The 25537-nt window shown below is 44.1% G+C and overlaps 1 protein-coding gene across 2 annotated transcripts; it reads right to left on the reverse strand.

The window, feature by feature from the left end:
* Positions 1 to 884: 884 nt before the first annotated feature.
* LOC133359102 (sulfotransferase 4A1-like) lies at positions 885 to 14593 on the reverse strand. 2 transcript variants are annotated; one of them, XM_061577487.1, is made up of 8 exons: positions 14333 to 14593; positions 10873 to 11024; positions 10466 to 10596; positions 10216 to 10296; positions 8196 to 8322; positions 4905 to 4999; positions 4667 to 4793; positions 885 to 3907 (listed from the first exon to the last, which is right to left on the reverse strand). In XM_061577487.1, the coding sequence occupies exons 2-8, from the start codon at positions 11012 to 11014 to the stop codon at positions 3792 to 3794; spliced, it is 819 nt and encodes a 272-aa protein (XP_061433471.1). In that variant the 5' UTR covers positions 11015 to 11024; positions 14333 to 14593; the 3' UTR covers positions 885 to 3791. The 2 variants fall into 2 exon arrangements, with proteins under 2 accessions (XP_061433471.1, XP_061433472.1); XM_061577488.1 differs by having other exon boundaries at positions 10873 to 11055.
* Positions 14594 to 25537: the final 10944 nt, after the last annotated feature.

Raw genomic sequence — 25537 nt, forward strand, 5'->3', positions numbered from 1 at the left:
TAAGTGTAATCCAGAAACGTGAAGCAGCAACGCTTGAATACTTAAGTTGTATGGCATTACACTTAACATTATGGAAGCCCTGTTGTAGATGCTGATGGTAACTCCTCCAAGGAATTTCGTTGAATTTCCTCAGGGCTGTGTCATCAGTAATAAGTATAACCCGTAAAAACAAAGTTTTTCACTCTAAATCCTTTATATGCGTGGCGGCTAGTGTCCTCGTCCTCTGGCTTGAGATGGCTGCCACCTATGGGTCAGATGATTGTCTGCCAGTATTAAGCAATTGGTCATTAAATATTTAATTTGTTTTCCCTAAACAGTGTAAAATTTTGGAAAAAAAATTTCACGAACATTAATTGTCTCGCACAATGAGTCTGTGTGCAAAATGTCAGCTCGATTGGATCACGGGAAGTGGGTTAAAAAACGACCGAAAGATTTGCACGGTCGTAAGCAAGCAAGCAAACACGCAAGCAAGCAAGCATGCGAACTTAATATAAAGGATTTAAAAAGGTTCATGTCAGAGTGCAGATTAGAGATCCATCGACTGTTGACGTACAGAGAGGACAACAGGATCTGGTCAAAGCAGAGCCCCTTAGGAATGCGGGTCCTGTCAGAGGATGTACTATTCACGGAGATCATTTGAAATCGATCAGATAAAGAGTTGAAAATCCAGTTGATTGCACAATCCAAAAAAATTTGGTATTTTAAGCCTTCGCAACATTACAGCTTCATCGAGAATCTAAAATGCTATGGACAAGTCGCGGAATATGATGGCAAAATGACGACGAAATGCAAGACTGTTGAAGATAATGCAACAATAAGGATGTTAACAACCTTCATAAAACCCAACAAACGGACATTTAAAAACTGAATTCATAAATCAATTAAAACATTAGTGCTCAGAGTTGTAAGGCAATAATACAAAAAAAAGAATCCCCCATCACCCCTAAACCTCCTCCACATTGCTTACTATCCACGTAACCTAATTGTTTATTTTGAAACTGGATGTTGAAATAAGATGACGTGTTTAAAAAAATGTCTATGCAAAATCTACACAAACTGCAAATGTGATATCACAGCCTCTAGACAAAATTTCATGCATTTCGATGTGAGACCTTTTTGTATTCAGTTATCCACTTAAATATTCAGGTACTTTTAATGCTTAATTTTTTGAATACATAAGGTTACTTATACAATTGATTACAAATGTAAGCTTTAATCTCTGACATGGAGCAGCAGCTTACATAATAGAGTATACACAAATCAGCTCATTCACCAACCTTGAACACATATCAGCCCGGACTTATCAAACATGTCACCGTTGCATTGTTACGCTCACAACTCGTACAGAATCAGAATATCTATCAATACTGGAGGAATCCGAGTGATCTACATACGATATCAGGGCCATGGTAATTAGATCGTCTGGCTAGTAAAATAATCTATGTTGAAATAAGTTGAACATACATTAATTTGAATTCGAAGTACAGTAAGTCATCGTTTAACGTTGTGAATGTGGTCTTAAACAAAACGACGTTATACGTATCCATTTTTCCTATAGGAATCAATTACAATAGTGAGGATACGTTTCCCGATATTTTTTGCCACAAATGACATTTTAAACCTAAAATATGATCCTGTAATGAGTTTATACAGATAAGTAACTTTTAATTTATAAACATAACTTCCCTGTTAAACAAATGCAGAGATCTAAGATGGGTATGCCCAGCAGCGGTGACGCTATCAGAAATATTTGTTTAATCGTAGACTTTTTATTATTGAACATATATTTTTGACCGCAGAACTGTGAAACGCATAGCGTAAGTGTGAATTATGTCCCTAGAAGATTAACCGCGTAACTGAAAATTCGCAGGACGCCTGTAGTTTAATTGCTGGTTAATTGCAGTGTTGTAAATACATCTAAAACTATGTAATTTCCCATTGAAAGTACTTCAAATAAAAATGGCTGACTACATTTATGGGTACGTAGACAATGACTTTTTCTATATTGACGTGTTTCCACCAGCATAAGATTAACTTTGAACAATTACTTTGAACGTGTAACAAAATACACGTAAACACGTTCTCTATCTTTAAATGATCATTGTGTTTGGCATGCTTCTCCATTGATTGCGTTGAGTCAATGGAAGAAAATCTACATTTCCATGAGTACCAGGTTTTCCAAAGGATGTGACATTTGCTTTGTTTCTTTTCTTCGATAGGTACTGAGACGATCGCATTTTTATTTTATCTGGAAACCAAGAATTTTAAATCAGAATTTAAGGCATGGCATCTTAGTGCTATGAACAAGGTAGAGCCTCATGATACACATTCATCAAATACTTAATATACGGTACACCTTTAATATTCGTGGGTTTATAATTTCGGTTTTGCAATAAATTGATAGTAATGCTATTTGATATTCGCGGGTTTGTATTTGAAATATTCATGGCCGTAGCACGTGAATACCCAGCAAGAAGTCGTGAAGCATGGGAGCAGCGTAGATTGTGAGAGCGTGAAAGCACTGTATAATATGTATTCACTGATATTTGCACTTTTAAATGTTCATGTTCATCATTATAAAAAGTTATATAACACAACAATTAAATATATGTATTAATCAATACAGTACATACAGGTAATGTTTTAAAATAACTTATATGGTAAAGTCACGTAGAACGAAATTAGATTAAATAATAAAATACGTTTCGATTGCAACACAAGCAGTCGTCATTAGGTAGAACTAAATTTGAGAGAGAGAGACAAAACACAGACACGGAGACACACAGACAGACACACAAGCAGAGAGAGACAACACAGAGACATGCAGAGAGAGACACAACATAGACACATGCTATTTGCTCCAAAAACTTTCATTATTACACGTACACCATTCTGTGAGCACATTACGCCAATATTAATTTTGGAGCTTTCGTGACATGCAGGAATTATTATTTTGTTCTTTCGGTAAAGTCACGTATAAAGATACGCCAGTTCTATCTCTCTATTGGCTACCGGTCAAATTCCGAGTGGATTTTAAGATACTGCTATTAACCAATACAGCTTTAAAAGGGCTCACCCCACATTACTTGCAGGAACTAATACATTTATATATTCCATCAAGTCCATACCATCTTCTGATCTCCAACTGCTCAGCACTCCCAGGTCTAGGTTGTGCTCTTTTGGTGATCGGGCTTTTTCTAGCGTGGAACCCAAGCTATGGGACGCCTTGCCACTTGAAATCAGGAAATCAGAGTCGGTAGAAATATTTGAAAACCCATCTCTAAAGAGGGAAGGCCACCTCTTTAGTTTGGCCTGCTGCCCTGGTTCAGTTTTTTGTTTCCTGCTTTTCATGCATTGTGATCCTAGGATTGAATGTGCATTATACTTTGGATTATATAATTATTAATATTCGCAGATATAATATTTGAGCTGCTCTCCAGGAACGTATCCCCCACAAATGTTAACGGTTGACTGTGTTGTCAAATGTTATGCTTCGTTGATTATTATGAACCATGTCTTCAATTGGAATAATGATTTTAAAGTCTATAACCGAGGACAATTATGAAACAGAACATACTTTGTGTGTGATGCCACGATTATACAGTTGGGCAAAAAATAACAGGTCAAAATATTACTAATTTGAACCACTGGTAGCCATACTTCCAACATTGCACGTGTCAACCCTATTATGCAGACATGTATTACTTCTATTATACAGATGTTTTATTTGTACTGCCTTATAATGATGCATATAAACCACCATTCTATCTCTGTACACGAGTTGTTTTTCATCATAAGAGTTGATATTCAAACTGTAGACCAATCTGGGCGAGCCTTTCACCATAGGCCACGTCAAAGTGTTCACTCTCTTCCACAGATAGTGAATCCTTCCAGATGCCAACTCGACCTGGAGATGAGAGTTAGAGGATAGTACAGAATGGAATTGAGAGACAGTTTTATACTTTTGGAGCAATGGAAAGAGTTTGAATGTTTAAATTGAGAATATAATTACAGGTTTTCGAATCAAAGATTTGGATATGCTTATTGTTAAAAAGGGGTATAACCGATTGCAAATGTTATTATATAGTAGGTAGATGAAACCTTTGCAGGAATTGTTTACCACATGGTTTGTATTATTTCTAAATTATATTTTTTGGCATTTTTTGCTGATATAAAATCACCATCAGCCAATGTCAATCCACTGCCAGATGAAGAGCTCCCCAAGCCATCACCATATATCATGATCCTGCAATATAATAAGCCACGTAGAACCTGCAGATGAGGTCATTTTATCACTTCATCAACTTCGTGGACCTCTTCTGAAATGCCTTCCATTCCTTGGCTGCCACTAAGTGATTAATATTGATCAAATTACATCATCCCTTCGAGGATACGTCCTACCCACGCGGACTTCCTATACTTAACAGTTTGAATGCTATCATTAATCTTTGTGTGTTCCCTAATCCAGATGTTCCTCTTTATCTCATTGTAATTCCTAACATGTATCTCTCCATGTTTCGTCGTGCAGTTTTCAGTTATGTTCTATTTTGTGTTCATGGCTATTATTCTAAACCATGTCATTGATTTAGTTACATTTGTCAAGTTATTTCAATTCATAAGATGTTCGTGATTGCACTATCTTCATATGTATCTTGTGTGTGATTACCACGGGCATGTGGCTGCATGCTTGCATCCACAAGCTGAGAGCAATGTTGCACCACGTCCTGGGAACGAGCCGTTTCCTGTTTTATGCTTAAGAATGCCTGTAACTGCTCTGACACTTTAGGCAGGTTCTGCAAAAGAAAAGGGTTCACAATATGGGGTCACATAGGTGTGCATCTGAAAACATACAAAAATGCCAATGTGATTATATGCTGACTGAATGTACATGTGAATGTACTTACTTGATGTAAGTCTTCATACTTGAGAAATAGAATTTGTTCATCATTACGGTGATTCCAAAATTCCTGCACATGGTCAAACCATGAGCCATATGCCACTGGGAGGAAAGGCAAAGGTTTGGTATATTTGCATGCAACCAATGTATGGAATTTACTCCATCCCAATGTTAATATCATATTAAATATTTTTTGTGCTCACTGAGATTATGGTGAAATATCGCATGGTGAATTTTACGGACACAGGCAGCCCTCGACTTACAAACACCCGACTTATGAACACCCGCACTTACGAATCAGCTTCCATCAATTTTTTTTTTACATTGACTTCAAACAAGAACTCGCACTTGCAAACAGAACCGGGAAACTATTTTATTCAGCGGAGCAATCCTCCACGAGATGTAATGAGTCGGCCTTGCATGGGGAGTGAGTGTTTGTGCGTGTGTGAAAGTATGTGGGGAGCTGTACCGTAGCAGTTAGCGTGCTGCGCTATGAACCTGGCCACCCGAGATTGATTTCTGCTCACGTCAACACCAGTGACGATGATTTGAACCAGTCCCGGGCATCCCCTAGGTTGGCTCAGTCTCAAATTAGTACCTGATGCAGTGTGTAAACATTGCCACTAGGGAGACAAAGGCGGTTGGGCGTGGTGATGGCCACACCTCATGTAATGTTCCGGCCTTCATAGGTGCTCGCTAGCAGCACTTGTTTAGGCTATACCGGGGATCTTTGTCTTTGTTTGGTGGTGTGGTGATCGTGTATAGGCTGCCTGACATGACATTACCCCTGCTGAAACCACAGGACTAGTTTTACAGGTTTGCAAGGATGTCCCCCTTTATAGGAGTTCTGCCCCATGATCTCCAGCCAGCAGGCGTTCGACACTTCACGTGGCCTCAATAAGCACATAGCATGGCACAAGTGTGTGGTGACATCACCGCCACTTAGTAGCGAATGGCAGTTGTTGCTGTTGTACGCGCATGAGTGCCCCCAGTGTGTGTGTGTGCGCAATTGTGGTTACTCATTGTGCCCCTTCTGACAAGTAGGCCTCGGCAAGGTAAGGTAATTGACCCCTTTTACCAGGTAAAAGCGTAAAGGGTAGGGTAAAGGTAGCACGGAAGAATTACCCGGTAGGGTAAAGGTAGCGCCGAATACCCTGTTTACTGCTCGCTAATAGCTCCGTGGCGCAGTCCGTGGCCTCCATTTGAAATTGGAATCATTGATGTCGGACCAGATGGAGACGGACCACGTTCTTGAGGTAGAAGATGAGGTCGAGGATGCCAGCAATGGCATTTCCGGGGTCGCTGCGAACAGCAATCGAAAGAGGCAGCGGCATGCATTCCCGTGGGAGCACACGCACGATTGGATGGAGGGTGATCCCCATGTGCAGCAAGGAAAGCGGAAGTGCGTGCACTGCTGCAAGTGATTTTCCTCCCACACGAACGCGTCGGGGTGAAAATCCCACCTCAAGAAGCACAACGTGCTTGCCCCAGGCAGTCGGCGTCGGCGAGCCGCCTAATGCAGCAAATGCTGAGCCGGCCAGAAGTTCGGGATCGCCTCCTGGTAAAGTTTGAGAACGCGGTGGTTGATTTTGTTATCCAAGACGCAATATTTTTGCAAGCTGCCGACAGCAACAAGTTCAATACCTTGGTCCATACATTGACGCAGGGATACCAGGGCCCGTCAACCCACACCGTCATTCGCAGGATTGTCGAGCTTCACGCCATCATGCTGCCCATCGTCGGGGCATTCTTTTTCAACCTGGATGTCGCCATCTCGCTCGCCATCGACGGGTGGTTGAACCGCAAACCTGAAGGGATTTTGGATGGTCACAGTACACTGGATCGACACCAAATCTGGTGAGTAGAAATCCATCGATGTGCAGTCCAGGAAGGGGTGTCGGCAAGCACATTGGCACCGCTCTGTTTGAGCACCTCCAAAGCCTCGGGCACAATGTCTCGACCAAGCTGCTCGCTGTCACCAGCGACAATGGCTCCGATGCGATCAGTGCTGTCAAGCCGTTGTTCGCCCTGGTCAACGCGGACACTGGATATGAGCAGTTGCAGGCTTGCCACCATATTTGCTGAGATCACCAAGCTCGTCAGCAAGTATTCAATGCACCAGGACTCGCCGACCAGGTGGAATTCGACGTTTGACATGGGCGACGATGCTATCAATAAGCGCGTCCCATTGTACATTATCATGGCGCGCCTCCAAGGTTGTGATCGGCGTTGGCACTTTCTCTGAACTGCATTGGGCAAACATCGAGGGCATGACAGCATTCCTGCGAATGCCGCGCCAGGTCATGCCCTCGTTGTCGGCGGACCGCAAGTCGACATTGGATCTCGTGCCGGTGACGATGGAGCACCTGATCCATCATTGAAATCGCGGTGAAGCCACTCTTAGAGCGATCGTTGAGTCCTTGATCACGATGGGGATGAAGGAGTTCACATGCGTTCGCCAGTCGCTGTCGTCAATGCTCTTCATCCAGTCCATGTGCTTGCGCTCGTGGATCGCGGCCGGCTGCCTGAAGATCCCGTCTAACTGGGCAGGAGCGGCGCAGGATATTATTGCCCGTCGTTCGTCCGAGGACGACGGCAATGATGAACTTGATCAGGTTGTTGATGAGATCGTCATCGACCAAGACGACTGAGACGAAGAGGTTATGGAGGACGGTGTCGTAGACAGCCTCAACGCCCGATTCGAGAATATTCTATAGAATAAAGCACTCTACCTCCCATTTACCTGTTATAAACATTTTTCATGTGTAGTACCCCAGTAATTACCCTATAATCAGGTAATTTGCATGGGGTAAGGGTAAAGGTAGGCTCGTTGTTTTTTAACTTTTACCTTTAACCTTACCTTGCTAAAGGGTAAACGGTAAGGGTAGAGTGATTGTATTGTGGTCAGGTAAAAGGTAGGGTAAAGGTAGGCTCGTTGTTTTACCTTACCTTGCCGCAGACTACTGACAAGCAAGCCAGCATCAGTACTTAAGGTAAGTGAAAATAAAACTGATTTTTTGTTCTAATTATGTTACTTTATTTTATGTTTTACTTACTGTACAATATTGTTTACAGTGTTACATGCAGATCTACAATATTTTTTCTTTTTTATGCGTTTAACAATGCTTAATTTTCTTGTTGAACCGTAATACATTTCATAACACTGACCATATGGCCATTTAAATACAGTACATTATTGTGTTCCGACTTACCAACAGTTCAACTAACGAACATGTCTTAGGAATTAATTACGTTCGTAAGTCGAAGACTGCCCAGAATGTGAAGGTGTGGTACTCACGTCTGTTCTCCAAGAAACGCCGACAAAACTCGGGGAAGGAGCCGCGGAAACCAGGAGTGCGCAGAGAGCGCAAGAATTGATAATAAGACACTGCTAGGTCCTTGGGATTCCGTGCCATGTACACCACCTAGCAGGGTCATGGCAGCCATTTTAGTTCTACTTAGAACTGATCCCACTCCAATCCCCCACTTGGAACTGTCGCAACAGCACCGTCCGAGTATTTACAAGTGTACACCTCATCATGAGTCAATGAAGACTTTTCAATGTTTGTGCACTTTCAATTTTTTAATGGGTGTTTCTGATCTATGTCATATCACTTAATATGCATTGATAAGTTATTTTATAGCATCTCTTTAACCAACGTTTTTACAGGGTGACCCAAAAAAAACGGGCCCCGTGCACACGGGGCCTATTAGAGTTGGGGCCCGTTTTTTTTGGGTCACCCTGTATAACCCTAATCAGTAAAAAAAACAAGAACTCTTGTCTATTACAATTTCAATAGCTCTGTTTGTTGAAGGCCTCTTGATCTTATATGCCTTTGCTCGGCAGCTGTGATTAAAAAACAGTGGTTAAATCAACATTTAGGTTTTAGTTTACATTTATCTTTGGGTTAGAACAAGATGACCTGTTTGGACATAATTCACAAGGTAAAATAACGGCATTATTGTAATAAAACACTGATGTCTACCAAGATAAGATTTGTATTTTCTATCAACGTGACTTTACCGAAAGAACCAAGAAGATAAGCAGTGACGCTTCCATCTAAAACAAAAAATCTCCCTGAAGACATATGCAATGGGTCAATATTGTTGTCAAATCCTGAGCCCTTGAGTATCATTGACTCTAAATGTGCAGAGCCTCCAGTAATATTACAAATAACAACACAATAAATAACATAGATGACAGAGAACCTGTTCCTGTTAAAACAATTAAACTACATTTGTATTGTTGGAATCACCAATATATTTGCTAGAGTTGCCACTGTTAATGAAGTACAGCAGATTTTAACATGAGTTGAAGATTACACAAAATTATTATGAGCCTCATTGTGGAGAATATAAGTAAGAAAATTAAGACAGACAATACATCTTTTTCATAGATATGTCTCTCCACGTAAAAAATGTTTTTTACACAACCCAATGCCCTATGGAATTCTCGGAATTTATAACCGCAGCAATATTAACCCAAGACAAGCCAACTCTGGACCGACTTAAAAATACCGTGTCTCATCAGCAGGCTTGCTGAATCAATTCTGGTGAACTGCTAGATGTATGTAATGGTTATTATTAAGTTTATACCTCATTGGTCGTTCATGCGATGTCATGATACCTATTTAAGAAGCAGGGTCAGGTAACATAGTTATTCTGACTTCCTGGGTTCTAGTTTTTTTTTCTGGGTTCTGTCCTGAACATGCTTGGCAAAGTTAAAATTGCCGGTGAGCTGCATGCAACATTAATAATTGGCGCGTTAATCATTTCACTCGTTTGGCTATGTTGGGTGGTGGAGAGTCTTGCAGCACACATTTTCCAAGATCGCTTGTTGCCTAAGCATAAAAAATAAATGATTTATTGAAAACAATGGTGTGCATATGCATGTACAGAATGAAATGTAATCCACAGCAGTGATCCCACCTTGTCATGTTGAAACAGCTACACACCTGCACCAATTGTTCATACTACAAATGAACATGGATAAAACAAATTTCAAGGCTGTTATATTTAGTTCCAGGGTAAGGTCCTAAGTTGTTACACATAGTTAACTATCACCAAATCTCAACACCTTTGTATTTAACAAAATAATATTGACACTTGAGTCCTTTAAAGGAACAGTTATACTAATTCAAAAGAAGATCCCATAGTTGGCAATATTTTTTATATGATAAAGATCCAACATTTTTAAACTATTAAATACAGATGTTTGGATGATTTGGAAATATTTACTTAAACAAAGTCAGACGTGCATTGCGCCAGCATACTCTGACCTTAGTCACGAATGTGCTGTCAGTGGTATGTACAGGTACCTTGGCCTTGCTGTCCCACAGATCGCGAGGCAAGAGACCATAGGGCAGGTGTGTTTTTATAATGCGCGGTGTCGTCAGTTGCTGATGTACAGAGGAATATGACAGGGACAAATGCAGGACAATGAGGAAAGGTGTTAATTTTCAAATACAATCTTCTAATTGACCATCTTATTTAAATATACATAAACATTAGAATCACATTTTTTTGGTATCAATTATCGTGGTGGTCTCTTGAAGACGAATGCAGTACCATGAGTATGTCGAGCCCCGGCTGCGGATGTTCCAACACTGGCATCTGTTCAGCTATATTCATGATCCCTACTTCAGCAGGGTCTACACCTTGTGATATTAGGAATACCATCTCTTGCAGCACACTTGTACCTAAATGCGGAAGCAAAAGGCCATGAGTAGCCAAGTAACAAACACATAAGTAAAAGTAGTTTACAAGATTAATGTGAAGAGCAGTAAATTCGGAAGATGTAGACCAAATGACACAACCTCGCATATATTATCTGAGTTATTGCCATTAAAATATGTATTTGACTAGATTTCCAATTCCATGTTGTGATTTTGAAGCCTATTATGCATTTGTATGTATTTGTCGATTGGTATTAAACCTCTTTCTTTTCATATTTAATAATACAAACTGGATCTCACCTGACTTTGGATAGGATGCGATCCACACGTCATCTGGCCTCACAGGGAACGATGCTATTGCTTCCAGACGACCTCGGCAGAATGGTGGGAGGCGCACACTGCCATGCTGAAAGTACTGCCACTGGAAGGTAGGTTGATCCATTTGTTTCACCCTTGCCAGAAAATTAAATGTCAAAGTAACACCTGCCCGACAGATCACGAGACTGCTGATATGTAAATGTACGGATATGTTCATCAGGTATACATTCTACTTGAATTATACTTTTAAGCATGGACAAAGGGTTGAAGCAGTGGCACATTGGTTAGCACATTGCGGTATGAACCCAGCAACACTGAAAATGCTGTCCAACTGTTGTTGTAAAAAAATATTATTTCACGTTTTGCCATCAAGTTATAAGGTCCGGAGAAGAGCTCAAAAGAAAGGCAGCTTCCCCTGATGACCATTCCTGTGACTCCAACTTCATGATCAGATGAAGAGGCAGATTCTACCCCTTCTTCTGCGTAATTTCACCACCGCTCACTCAAATAGACATCGATCAGCAAGCTCTTAAACCATGTCTGTTCAGTTTTATCCAATTTTTTTTTATATTATGAGTGAAAATGCATATTCACTTATAATTATTAGAAATGTTGTACACTTAATGACATTTAGTCACGAAATGTTTTCCAAAAATATTGGCTAGGAATGTAACCAATGATTTTAACATTATGTCTATGGGAAATTAGAGTTTACTTTAAGTCATTTTGAGTTAAGTAGCATTTCCCAGAAACGCCTCCCTTATGCATAATAATCCGGTCAGGACATTGGGGGTGTTTCTCAAATTCTCCTTTTGGGGCCATCCATAAATGACGTCACACACCTAGGAAGGGAGGGGGGGTCAGACATTTGTGACGATGTGTGACGATGGGGGGGAGGGGGTTGAGAAATGTGACGTCACATCAAAATGCGCAACTTTAAATAAATATGGACAACACGTTCTACTTAATTAAATAGACTTTTTAATAAATGTTTTCTCCTACAACATCAGAGTGCAGCGCCACGTTAGATATACACTACAATGACAATAGTTTTAAAGCGATTTGAGGCATGTTTAATTTTTTTGGGGGAGGGGGGGCAGAGCTTTGTGACGTCATATTTTAGGGGGGGTCTGACTTTTTGTAACGCCGTGTGACGAAGAGGGGGGGGGGGTCAAAAATAGTCCAACATCGTGTGACGTCATTTATGGACAGCCCCTTTTTGGAGGTGACAGCCAAGACAGACCCTCACAATGGCTTGCAGTTAATTCACATGATCCAAGAGGAACTCCCTTTTTAAAATATCTTATTACCCATCCTGTACCTAATCTCGGGTGAGGAGTTATTGGCCGGTATTGGAGGATAATTGAGCTAAAACAGGAGATGTTTACATAAGTATATTTTATAATGGCAGTATTTAATAATTTTCGCCCATATGTAAATGAGAAAACCCATCACTGATGATAGTGCAGGCTGGAAAACAAGACCAGGTTCCCATATTGTAGAGGTAATCTATCTGCATGTATGGAGCTCAGGGGTATATGGCAGCAGAAAACATTGATGACTGTATTGTATTTATGGCTCTTAACAAGGATAAATCCAGTCTACAAATAGTTGCATCTGTGTTTCACTGCTGCCTGTTTGTGGTCTAAATTATAAAATGGCCACAAATGGGGTTATTTTGAGCCCTATGTCTGCATAAGGTTCTTGTACATGAAATGCACATCTCTGTGTGTTGTTAAATCTATTTTTGCCAATTTAGGGAAATAATTGTACAGGAAAAGGCCTATAAAAAATATTAAATGACCCAAGGCCGTAATTATAATATACATTGGGGGGGACACATCCCCCCCAATATTCAAATAAGCTCACAATGTCCCCCCCCCCCAAATATTGCTATAAAATAGATTTCTGTTGATATGATTGTGGTTATGGTTGTACTGTATTAATCCCTAATCTCTGCCATTACATACATTGAAACATGAAAAGGTAAAATGAAAAAACAACAATGTAATACAATACACTATTAGACATTATTGTAAAACATAATTAAAAGTCCATCCCATGTGTTAGTGAATTTTTTTATATTTTAGGTAGGAAATGGCAGGAAATGAGTTTTAAAATTCAGATTTATTTTTTCTGGGGGGGGATTCCCAGACCCCTTGGAAGATTTGGTCCCCCCCAAAGTTGACTTCATTGCTACAGCCTTGAAATGAACTGCCTGTAGGCCGCATTCATAAAGTACATAACAATGTCGGATAAAAACACGTTTTTGCAGTCTTGTTGACGTAAAAACAATTGAAAATAAAATAACAATATCATTCAACGATGCAATTATAATTCTGAATAGTGTGTGGATTGTCCAAATTGTAGTTTATGGAGAATTTATTTTTGAATAGAGTCTACAAAATCAATGTAGGACTGCTTAACAAGACAAACACTACATCGGTTAATAATTTATGGGGTACGTTGTGTTGGTATATATATATTTTTATTATGACCCTCCACCCAACAGAGCCAATCAAATCAGGTTTTGATGGTGAGAAAATTATGCCAATTGATTTGCTTTACAGTTTCAGCAAACCCTGAATGTTGAAAAACAAGCTAAATGTTTTTTTTTACAATTTGACATTATACCGACACCTTCTAATCCAAACGACACAAGTTTCGAATCATAATATTGGTCGTGAAAGCCGTTTAAATGAAACACTACATTGCTCTTTAAAAAAACGCACAAGAGGTGCGGGAACGTGATGCATGCGTGACATTCGCACACGCACAACCCCAATGGAGCACCCGGCCCAGCGTAGGTCCGCGTTGGTCGGGGGGGTCAGAGCTGCTGCAAGCGCACTACGTCCCCGCTCACCACTTCCTCTGCCCGAGCTGCGATTTCATTCCACGAATGAATGTTCATTAATTCCACGGGCAGTTCGTTCCGTCGTTTCATGCACACGCAGAACCACTGCCTCTCTGAACTGTGGCGGGGGGAGGGGGCTTTTATATCCTGCGACGCGTATCTCCTTCTTGGCAGTCACGTAGTAATTGTAGAACGAACGTCATGTGCCATTTCCGTCAGCGGTCGGGTTGCTCCGGATGTGGCACAGCATTAATGCTTTTGTTTAAAGACAGCATTAGTAGCGTGGACGCTGCGTCGTTAATGGATACTGGAGTACTGTATTTACAACCCCGTAGCGAGCACTGCACGATCGGTGGAATTCGGAGCGTTAAAGGGGGGCACACGCGTGTGTGTGTCTGGCACAATGAGTGGCATTTCTTCGAGACGCGCGGCACACGAAATACTGTGCACGCCACAGCAGGTGCTGCTCTGTAACGCAAGCGGAGTGGCCGTCATGCCATGTGAAGTGCTGTCACACAATGCGCGGTGCTGTTACACAATGCGCGGTGGTGCTGCGTCGCGTGCGTGGAGGAAAAGCCCACGATGTACCTGGAGGCGCCGTCCTAGGGCCGGGCTCTGGGCTCCATGCTGCGCGTTGAGCCGCGCGTGGATCGGTCGCGTGTTTCCCGTAATTCTCTCTCTCTCTCCCTCTCTCCGGGGCCGCTTTTGCCAACCTGCCGTGGGCAGCCTCGCCGAAACAACGTCCAGCGAGAGCAGGGATGACCACGCATTCGTTTTGTCCCACGCCGGAGCGCGCTCGGCGGAGATAGGGGGGGGGGGTGACCTCTGAGCGCAGCGCTGAGCTCCTCACACACACCACGTCCCCCACCCACCCACCACCACCACATCTCCCACCCACCACATCCCCCACCACATCCCCCACCCACCACCTCCTGTCACGGCGCCTTCTTTGTCAACCGACGCTCCCCACTTCGACGTTCCTCGCGGCGCGCGGCGGCGTCGCTCTCCGCCCCGTTGGCTGCCGCACGGGGCTCATGCCGCACGATGGCTCATGCCGCACGATGGCTCATGCCGCACGGGGCTCATGCCGCACGATGGCTCATGCCGCACGATGGCTCATGCCGCACGATGGCTCATGCCGCACGATGGCTCATGCCGCACGATGGCTCATGCCGCACGATGGCTCATGCGCACGATGGCTCATGCCGCACGGGGCTCATGCACGATGGCTCATGCCGCACGGGGCTCATGCCGCACGATGGCTCATGCCGCACGATGGCTCATGCCGCACGGGGCTCATGCCGCACGATGGCTCATGCCGCACGATGGCTCATGCCGCACGGGGCTCATGCCGCACGATGGCTCATGCCGCACGATGGCTCATGCCGCACGATGCTCATGCCGCACGATGGCTCATGCCGCACGATGGCTCATGCCGCACGATGGCTCATGCCGCACGATGGCTCATGCCGCACGATGGCTCATGCCGCACGGGGCTCATGCCGCACGGGGCTCATGCCGCACGATGGCTCATGCCGCACGGGGCTCATGCCGCACGATGGCTCATGCCGCACGATGGCTCATGCCGCACGGGGCTCATGCCGCACGGGGCTCATGCCGCACGATGGCTCATGCCGCACGGGGCTCATGCCGCACGATGGCTCATGCCGCACGATGGCTCATGCCGCACGATGGCTCATGCCGCACGATGGCTCATGCCGCACGATGGCTCATGCCGCACGATGGCTCATCCTCATGCCGCACGATGGCTCATGCCGCACGATGGCTCATGCCGCACGGGGCTCATGCCGCACGATGGCTCATGCCGCACGATGGCTCATGCCGCACGATGGCTCATGCCGCACGATGGCTCATGCCGCACGATGGCTCATGCCGCACGATGGCTCATGCCGCACGATGGCTCATGCCGCACGGGGCTCATGCCGCACGGGGCTGCTCCTGCTTCACGCAGAGCCTCACCTGTCATATTCCAATGAAAATAGCTGTTACAAAAAAGAATAGTAAAATAAAATATTTAGATTTTTCCACTGATCTGTGTTATTAATGTCATATCTGTACGATTCCAATCATTTTTATAGTCAAAATCGCCAAATTTGCGGAGCTCCACTGCAAATACAGTAAGAGACGAGAGGTGAGGCAGCGACGAGCTCAGCCTCCCCTCTGATTGCGCAACCCCTCAGTAACTGGATGGAGCGCGGGCAATAAGCGCGTGCCTGTCACTATCTCAGTATGTCACCAATGTAATGTTTGTAGACCCCTTAATTTCTTGTCCTAGCCTTCCATACTCCAGGTAACTTATTTCACGTATGTGTATAAAGATATTTAGGCTCGCTGGTCTCGTCATGAACATGCAATGAAAAAGCACCAGGGGAGGCAGCTATCACATCTGCCTCACTGAGGGGGACATGTCTAACACGCCCCCCTCAGTGAGGACACGCCCTCTCGGTGATGCCACGCCCCCTCAGTGTGTGAATCTGGCTCTGACACGAGCCAGTGCCTCCCCAGCCATTGACCTCACCACACGTCACTGCGGTTTAGGTCACTTTATAGCGAAATGAATCGTTTAATGGCAGCACGATTAAAATTTCGATTTAAAGCTTTTGTGACTGCAGGGATTCATCTTCTTGGTTATATCGGTAAAGTCACGTAGAAGGGAAATAATAAACGATTATTGATGTTATTGTCTGTCAAGCAATGCTCTTAATTTCGTATCGATTATTCGCGTGTTAAAGGCAATTATTAACGCGTTTGTTTGCGTAAATTATTGTAAGCACAATTTCTGCTGTTCTTTTTCTCCAGCAATGTTGCAATCGTGTCAGTTGTTAACCCTGTTTTACGCAATAGTTGCATCTTCAGATTCGTAAACAGCCATGATATTACGCATTTCTTTATGCGAGACCCAAAGTAGTTCGTGTACAGGGTAGGTGGAGGCAAGGGCGGAGGTGACGGATACGAGAAATGACAGAAGCTGTCAGTGATGTGTGGGTTGAGACGACACATCGGGTAGTGGTATAAGTGACGACGGAAATCGGTGTATTACTGTATTTCCTTTAAACGCAGTGTTACAGGTAGGAACAGCTGTTCCACACTGCCCACCAGGGAGTATTTGTCTGTCTGTCCTGCATAGCCACACCCTCGATTTTTTTCATAGAGCGCTTCGGGTGGACCCAGCACCACTTGACGCGGATCGCACGAATGCGCTGTCCAACCAAGTTCCTATCTGCCCACTCCGAAGGAACGTGTTATTTATGAAAGTTTTTGGTTATTATGTGCGTATATGCACCACTGCCCACCCCTGTTTATCCACCACAACACATTTGTTTTATATTGTGTAGATAAGAGGAAATCAAAGTGATTTGTCTAAAGACATTGGATATGTGTAAAGCCATTGAACATCTGGGATGCATTTGTTGCCGAGGAATAGTAAGTATATGTAGTATATTTCCATCCTTTATTTTATAATCGTATGAAATTAAAAGCAGTTGGGCTGGCCAGATGGACAAGAAGCACCATGAACCACACAACATTTCAATACAGGTCTTGAGGTCACAAACAAAGGTTTTTTCAAAATGTACCTCATGCTCAAGGTTAGCTATACGATAAACCCTCGGTCATTTTCCAAATTTGAATAACTAGAATTTTGGCGGCCTACGGCTGCCTTATTCTGGCTTCTGCAGAGGGCTTCTTGGCACTTCACGCCTCGTCCGTGGCCCCCACTGACGTTCTCTTCTTCCCCCGCCAACCCCCCCCCCCCCCACCCCAATGTGTGTAGATATTGACTATTGTATGTAGGTTGTGTAGGCAAATATAACTACAAAATAAATGTCTTTCTTTGGTGGGGGGGAGTTGACAATTTTGGAAACCTGTTGGATGAACTTTTTACCCCCACATCTGGTGGTGGGGGGGGGGGGTTCACGTTCTATAACATTTTGATTCAGGCCTTCTAAAAGGCCCTTATAATTGAGTTGATAGGCAAAGGAACGCCGGGCTTTTAGAATAGATTGAGCATCCTTCTTCCTGTTGGCGGCCTACAATTTTGAGAATGTGTTCTCTTACATTTTGGGTTGAAATTTTCTTAACACAATGAGGTCTTCTATACACAAATCTCAATAGTTTAATGGTCTTAAATCCAAACTAGCAAATGCCACCATGGGTTCTAATTAGGGGCGAATATCGAAGTCCATATTTTCCAGAACGCTGCTAAGCAGCCTTGGAAGATGGATAATCGCCATGAAGCACTACCACGAGAATACACGGTATGCCTATCCATAATAAGCCTACATTATTTAATCCTATATTGCTATAATGCTATACATTTCTATCGACTCACATAGCAGTTGTTGACAGATGGCCTCTTTCTCGCCACGTAATAAATATTTCCACTGTTTCTGGACAAATGTATTAAGATGCAGTCGCATTTACAGGAATTATAACTCCACTTTGTATCACTTGGGTTTTTCTCCGGGTCCTCCGGATTTTCTCTTTACATTTAGAAACATGCGTTTCGAGTTTTTTTTCCTGCAATAAATATCTACGTGATAAACCACTGCATTGAGCTATCATTTGTGGCCAGGTCGCTTCTGAAAAAGAGCTATAGAGCTGAGTGGATCTTACCTGGTGTGGGGGACTGGAAAGATAATTCATAAAATAGGAACGTTGGGATAATTAAGGGCAGGTGGCACAGTCGGGGTGGAGCGAGGCCGTTTGCCTGGGACCAGAACTTCAAAGGTGGAGGACATCGGGGCTGACGGTTCGCGGAGTTGTATCTACGATTCAACTACGAAAATAAAGACTCACCCTCTTTCTAAATGGACGTCTCAAACGAGCTTCAGTACACTGGTAAAATACAAAATAAATCGTTTCATAGTTTAAACTCGACATCCGGCAAAAGTGGCACAGGCGGGTCTCCGTGTGCATGTGTAATGACGACTTGACACACTTCTCTCGAGATGGCACTTTATTGAAGACACGTTCACTTGACATCAGGCAGAGATCCCCACTGCAACAACCCCGAGTCTCCCGTGCATCTCCCGTGCATCTCCCTTGTATCTCAACACGAAGCCACGCTACCCCCCCCCCCCTTCTCGATCATTCTCGCTGACTCTGGACGCTCGCTCCACCGGCAGACTCTACCGTTCTCTTCCGTTTCCTGACCACCTTCTCGAACGTTCCCGTAGCCATCAGTCCCTTCGCACTCACAACTGATACCCCCTACCATTACCTCCCGTGGCCACTAGTGCATTCGCACTGTAGGCTGACTCCCCTGTCATTACCTCCCGTGGCCACTAGTCCCCTCACACCGCATGCAGGCTCAATTGTCATTACACAACATGCTCAGACATTGGTCCCTACACAATATCCCCCATTGTCCATAAGAGGTTTTTTTGGGTTAGATCACGTAAATATGTCGTTAAAACCCGCCATTACCCGACACAGCCAACTAGTAAGGGTTGTCACGTAAACAGAACATGCCAATTCGTCACTAGTACAGCACACTGGTGTGTTGGAGAGCCAAGCCACAACATTTACAATCTGAGTACGACGTTTCACCAGTAAGAAAATCACAAAAAGCCCACTGAACTGCGAGCTTTTTCAGAAGCGATCTGGCCACAAACGATAGCTCAACGAAGTAGCTTACGTGGACATGTATAGCAGCTAAATAATTTTAATAATCTAAACGCATGTTTTTAAATGTGAGGGAAAACCCGGAAGGACCTGGAGAAAAAAATCCACGTGACCACGAGGAGAACATGCAAACTCCAAATATACATCCGTCAGGGTCGGCATCAAAGCCCCGTACCTCCTGCAAAGCCCCATCAGTATCTTTACTTTGGCTCTTTGAACTTCTAATAATGAACACTGAACCATAAGAATGCATAAGAAGCCTCGGTCTGGGTGTATTAACCTGGAATAGAAACTGAATTCCAATAATATAAGATATTTAGTCTGGCTCCTGTGTATTATTGTTAATGCTACTTTTCTTTACCCAGGAAAAGTCTTGATTTTAAGCTTTCGTGACTACAGGAATCCATACTCTCTGGTTCTTTCGGTAAAGTCACGTCGATAGAAAAAATAATAAAATAAAACATGACGTTTCGGTCGCAACACAAGCGTCCGTCTTCAGGTGAGATAAATGATTGCTGTTGTGGCTTTACATAGACGTGTCTCAGACCGGGTTCGCGAACACAAAGCGGATTTGAAACACGGCAGAACCAACACCTCGGCGGTAGTGGATCATTGTTTCAACGCTGTGGGCACACATGGTGACATTGCTTTCTCCGAGACCAAGGTGCTCTACAAACCCTCGGGACACCATCAGAGATTTGTTCATGAAGCCATCCAGATATACAAACACAAACAAAACTTTAATCGAGAAGATGGATTCAGATTGAGCAATCATTGGAAGGATGTGATAAACCGCGTCAAGTTTTAACTGCTATAATTTTCAGTCACCCACCCGTCTGTCTTGGTGTCCGATTACTAATTCAAGTGCACTTACTTGCTAATTTCTCCAGTCCCACCCGTCCCTGCACGCCAAACCCCCCCTCTCCCCCGTGAACTCCTACAGCCACGACGAAACTCCCCCCCCCCTCACGTGCCTATATAAAGCCACAACAGCAGATCATTTTTCTCACCTGAAGACGGATGCTTGTGTTGCGACTGAAACGTCGTGTTTTCTTTTATCATTTTTTTCTATCGACGGGACTTTACCGAAAGAACCAGAGAATACCCAGGAAAACTTCACTGAGTCTGCAGACTTATTTAGGAGGGTCATTGCCATGTTTTTCCTGTAGAGAGTAATGTTGTTTTCCTGTAGAAAGTAATGTTGCAACCTTGCAATACATAATCCCAAGTAATTTACAAGTAATATTTTAGCATTGGGATGTTTGGCCAATACCAGTTACAAAATTACCACTGCGCCACCCGACCACCCGTCATTCATTAACATTGAACCCTGAGCATCTTTACAGAGCGTTCGTCTGGCTCTATTAGCTTCTGTCAACAATATTGGCCCTGAAGCATTATGAACACGCTGCAGTAGTGGCCACCCTGACTATTACTCTTCTTCTTCCTAGCGTTGTTCCCGCTGTGGCGCAGGATCCGCTTTTCGGCATAGTCTTCCCCATTTGGCTCGGTCCAGGGCATCTTCAGGGGATGCGTTGACCGTCTTTATGTCTTCCTTTATTCGATCCATCCATCGCTTCTTCGGACGTCCGCGTGGACGGCGGCCCTCTGGCTCAATACGCATGGCAGTCTTGGCCACTGATGACTCTTCACTTCGCATCACATGGCCGTACCCCCGAAGCCTTGCCTCAAGCATCTTGTCCGCAATGGGGGCCACACCAAGTCGCTTCCGAACGTCTTCGTTCCTGACACGATCCCATCGAGTGAGCCCGAGGCTCCATCTGAGCATCCTCATCTCCATGGTGTGGAGAGCTTGTTCGTATACAGTTGTGGCTGGCCAGCACTCGGATCCATAGAGTGCCACCGGTGGGACGATGGTCTTGTATATTTTTCCCTTCAGCCTATCCGGCATTTTCCGATCACAGAGGACTCCGTGATCGGAAAATGCCCTGACTACTACTGTGGGCGTAATAACTAGAATAATACACCATCTGCTTCGCAGAGGATGCTAAAATCCCTTGACGTCATCCAGAAAAAAATCTAATTGAGTTAAAGTCCAGATTTGAAAACACCCAGAGAGTCATAGTCCCTAATTTCATTGGGTAAGGGTATTTCACAATCCAGGGCCCCATCACCCACGGTTTGCAATCTGTTCTTAGGGAAACACAAACGACCGATATCTATCTACTGCAGCTTGTGACCAGGGGTATAAACAGGAAGGTTAATTATGAAGGCAGGAGCCAAGTCTTTCAATACCTTGGAAATGTAAAACAATATTTTAAAATCAATGTGGAACATAACAGGAAGCCAATGTACAGACCCAGTCATAACTCTGGCAGCTGAGTTCTGAACGTTCAGTAATTGTTTTAGGGTGTTCTTGGAAACCCCAGCAAGCAAGCTTTACAGTAATCGATACAGGATGAGACAAAGGCATGGAACATTTTATTAGTCTGGCATTGAAAGAACAGGATGTAGCTAGGAGATATTCCTAAGATAAAATGAGACTATCCTGGTCTCACCTGATTATACAAAATTCACTTTAAACTTAACCTCTGTCATTATGAATTACTGTCTTCAAAGAGCTAAATCCAGAATGTCCACTAAAATATGTGCATCTTTGTGAGTGGATAATAAAAGAATGTACTGCCACTTTCGAGTCACTTCTCTTATCTGTGAAAACCGTAGAAAACAGGAACAATCTATCGGTGCATTAGACAAATGTATTGTGAACCGATTGAGGCCATTTATACTAAAATTCGCAGGAAACAAAGCTCCCGGATCGAAATAGTTTCATTGTACAGGTTTCCCTCGTTTTGTGCAGATTAGGTTTGTGCGATTTCGCATATATACAGCTAACCAAATTCTAGCCTAAATTCGCTATATGTGGTTGCAACTCACTCGGATGCAGATATGTGGTCGGACGTGGGAAAACATTGTGTGTACTGTTTGCACTCCTCGGCTGACAACCGGTCTCGTCCGGTTTTGCTTGATGAGCCCTTTTTGGAATGCATCTAGCGCATAACTCGAAGGAAAACTGTATTTACATTCACACACTCAAACGTGCACATACATAGGGGGGGGGGGTGCAGTGGTTCACACACTGCACTGAGAACCTGGTGAGCCGATTTCAATCCCGGCTGCCACTCACACGCACACACATGCGCACGAAGCTCATGCTGGACCTTGGCGCTGCGTTTGACTATCTGCACCAGCGTGGCCACACTTTTGCGCACAAACTCGCCGGGCTTATGCAGGCCACTCAGCGTCTCCGGGAACACCTGCGCCACCAGCACAACGAGTTCAACTGAGTGCTTGGAGAGCTGGTCCAGAGCAGCCAGCACCTGGCACTGCACGCAGCGATACGCGCGCCACCACAGCCCTTGTCGTGGTGCAGCTTACAGGCTTCCAGTCCCACTTCAGCCCGCAATATTGCACGAGTATTCCTTTATCCCCGCCAATTCTATCCCGATTAGGCTATCAGTGTCATGTCATGGGATGAAGAATGAATTTAAAACTCTCACAGAGTAGTGTAACACTTTGTGTTAGCGAACGACCAATGGAAGCGGGCATAACTTATCTACCTCTGAGATCCATTCAAGCGTTTCCCGGTCTACATTGTAGGGGGCTGTACTTTCCCACCCGCTTTGTCGCTGAGAATAATGTTTGCTGCATTACAGTCAAATGGGTATTTTTATTATCAGAGCTGTAATTTAGCTGAAACTACTTGGTGCAAGACCAAATTGAACGTGATGGGTTTTTTGTGTGTGCAATCATTAACTTGCTAAATTTGTATGATCCAGGTTTGTAAGTCCGGTGTACTAAGCATTACACCACGGCATCGTCCTACCAAACGCTTCCACCACGTGTCAGTTGCAGGCACGTGTGCCCTGCAGATGGATGGAGAGTGGAACCAGAACGCTTGACCCTCTCTGCTTCGCACCTCGAGCTTGCAGTCAGAGTTGGTGAGAACCGCGGTGACGTTGGCAATGGTGTAATTTTCCACCACGATAGATGCGAGTTGGTCCTGTGGTGGCTCACGCTGAGTAGTGTCACTGCCGGGATGCAGTGGAGCTCTGGGGGAGCAGCTCCGACCCCACGTTCAGCACCGCATGCGCCAACTCTGCGACTCCACAAGAGCCCAGAGACTGTGCAGACTCAGGTGACCCAAGTATGGTGTTTCGACTAAGATCTCCACATTGATCTTTTGGGAAAATACTGTTAAAAGGCTGGCATGGTGCATGAGAAGGTGGTGTGGCTAGCTACACACACAGCCACCTTTGTCTCCCCATTTAAGGCTGTGAGACCTTAGGGGAGGGCCAGGGCCTGTTCAAATATTCGGCACTGATGTTGGGCCATTAACGGGAATTGAACTAGGTTCAGAGTGCAGCGTGCTAACCAATACACCATCACTCCGCACAGAACATAAACATACCAACACATACACACTCATGTGCACCACACAGATTATCGCAGACCGCAGACTCAGAATACAAATATCAAACACAGCATGAGAATGTCTCCACGCACCACGCGGCCCCTGCCATCTCTATGCTGTGGTTCCCTGCGCAGCTCAGGACGAGCACCACCTTCTCCGGCACATTGGCTGCAGAGATGTGATGCACCCTGGCATGCGGAGATATGCACATGGGTCTGGGCACGGAGGCAAAGTCAGCCATGGCGAGAATAGTGTAGAGTGGTGAGTTGGTAAGAGATGAGATGTTGTATGTTGAAACAAGTCTAGTTAGCTTGGACTGGAATGCTGCCACAATGATGCACTCCCGGAAGGCCTCGTGACTGATAGCATCTGTTTAAAACACTAATTTTTTAAATGTGAAAGTACAGCTCTCTGGAGACATAGTCTGCTTATTTAATTTGAATGAAAATAGATATATTTTGAATTGGAACAAACTGTGAGAATAATGGTTTGTAAGTCGAAACACAATAATGTCATGTATTTAAATACCCATATGGTCCGTGTTATAAATATTGTTCCGTTCAACAAAAACGGTAAGCATTGTTAAACTAATAAATAATAAATTTTGTACACAATTGCACACAGACAGGGGCACTCCTGCGCCCGCATACACACAATCACTCACTCCCAGCGGGATACTGGAACTCATTACATCTCGTGGGTGATCGCTCCTCTTTGCAAGTGCGAGTTCACACATCGGAGAGTTAAAAAAAGTAAATATCTTATGGAAGCCCGTTCATAAGTGCGGATGTTCGTAAGTCTGGAGTTCGTAAGTCGGCAACTCCGTGCAACTCCCAATAGCAGCTGCAACCAACAGTCAGTGGCAGAGATCTTTGGTCAACACAATATTTCTCCCAGGTCTAAAATCGGTACTTAATTCAGAAGCTATACAGGGTGTTTGAAAAAGATGGACCCCATTTGAAATCGCTATATCTCTGCAACCACGAACCGCCTATGAATGAAACTCTTACCACTTGAAAGGGCGGGGCATAGAGTTTCAAATGATGACCGAGAGATGCCTCTCCCAGCGTACAAACAGCCCCTAGCCTCAGTCATTCGCAAGACACATTGCCTCAACGTCGGATAGGTCGCACAGGACCCCAAGACTTGGCGCTACAGTCTTGGCCACCAAGATCCCCAGACATCAACTCACCCTGCGACTTTTTATTGTGGGGATACGTCAAAGACCGTATTTTTGTGCCACCATTAGGGACTAATCTGGATGACCTCAAAAACAGAATCACCGCGTTTGGGACGAATTCAATTATCGTTTCGATGTTGTCCGTACAGCAGGTGAAGGACACGCAGAGCATTTAGAAAATGATTAGTAAAACTTGATAACTCATTAAATCGTTTGTAACTTTTTGTGTAATTGTAACATGTTGCTATCGTGAAATATACTGCTTTGGGTCCATCTTTTTCAAACACCCTGTATAAGTAGAAAATACAGTAGTATTTTAAAGCAATATTTAGTGGTAGTGTCTAATAATCCACTACTTGCCCTAAAACTTCAATCAAATTACTGTATAGGCATCTCGCTTAATGAGCGTTCTTACAATGATAATTCGCTATCACGAGCAATCTGAATTTAGACCAATTTGTTCGCAAAACGAGCAAAATGTTCGCTTACCGAGCAGAGACTGGTCGATTGAATGCGTCCCGTGGTAGCAGGG

Source organism: Lethenteron reissneri, chromosome 64 (assembly GCF_015708825.2).
Source record: "Lethenteron reissneri isolate LAM-NWPU_2019-01 chromosome 64, ASM1570882v1, whole genome shotgun sequence".
In the NCBI taxonomy this organism is placed as follows: domain Eukaryota; kingdom Metazoa; phylum Chordata; class Hyperoartia; order Petromyzontiformes; family Petromyzontidae; genus Lethenteron; species Lethenteron reissneri.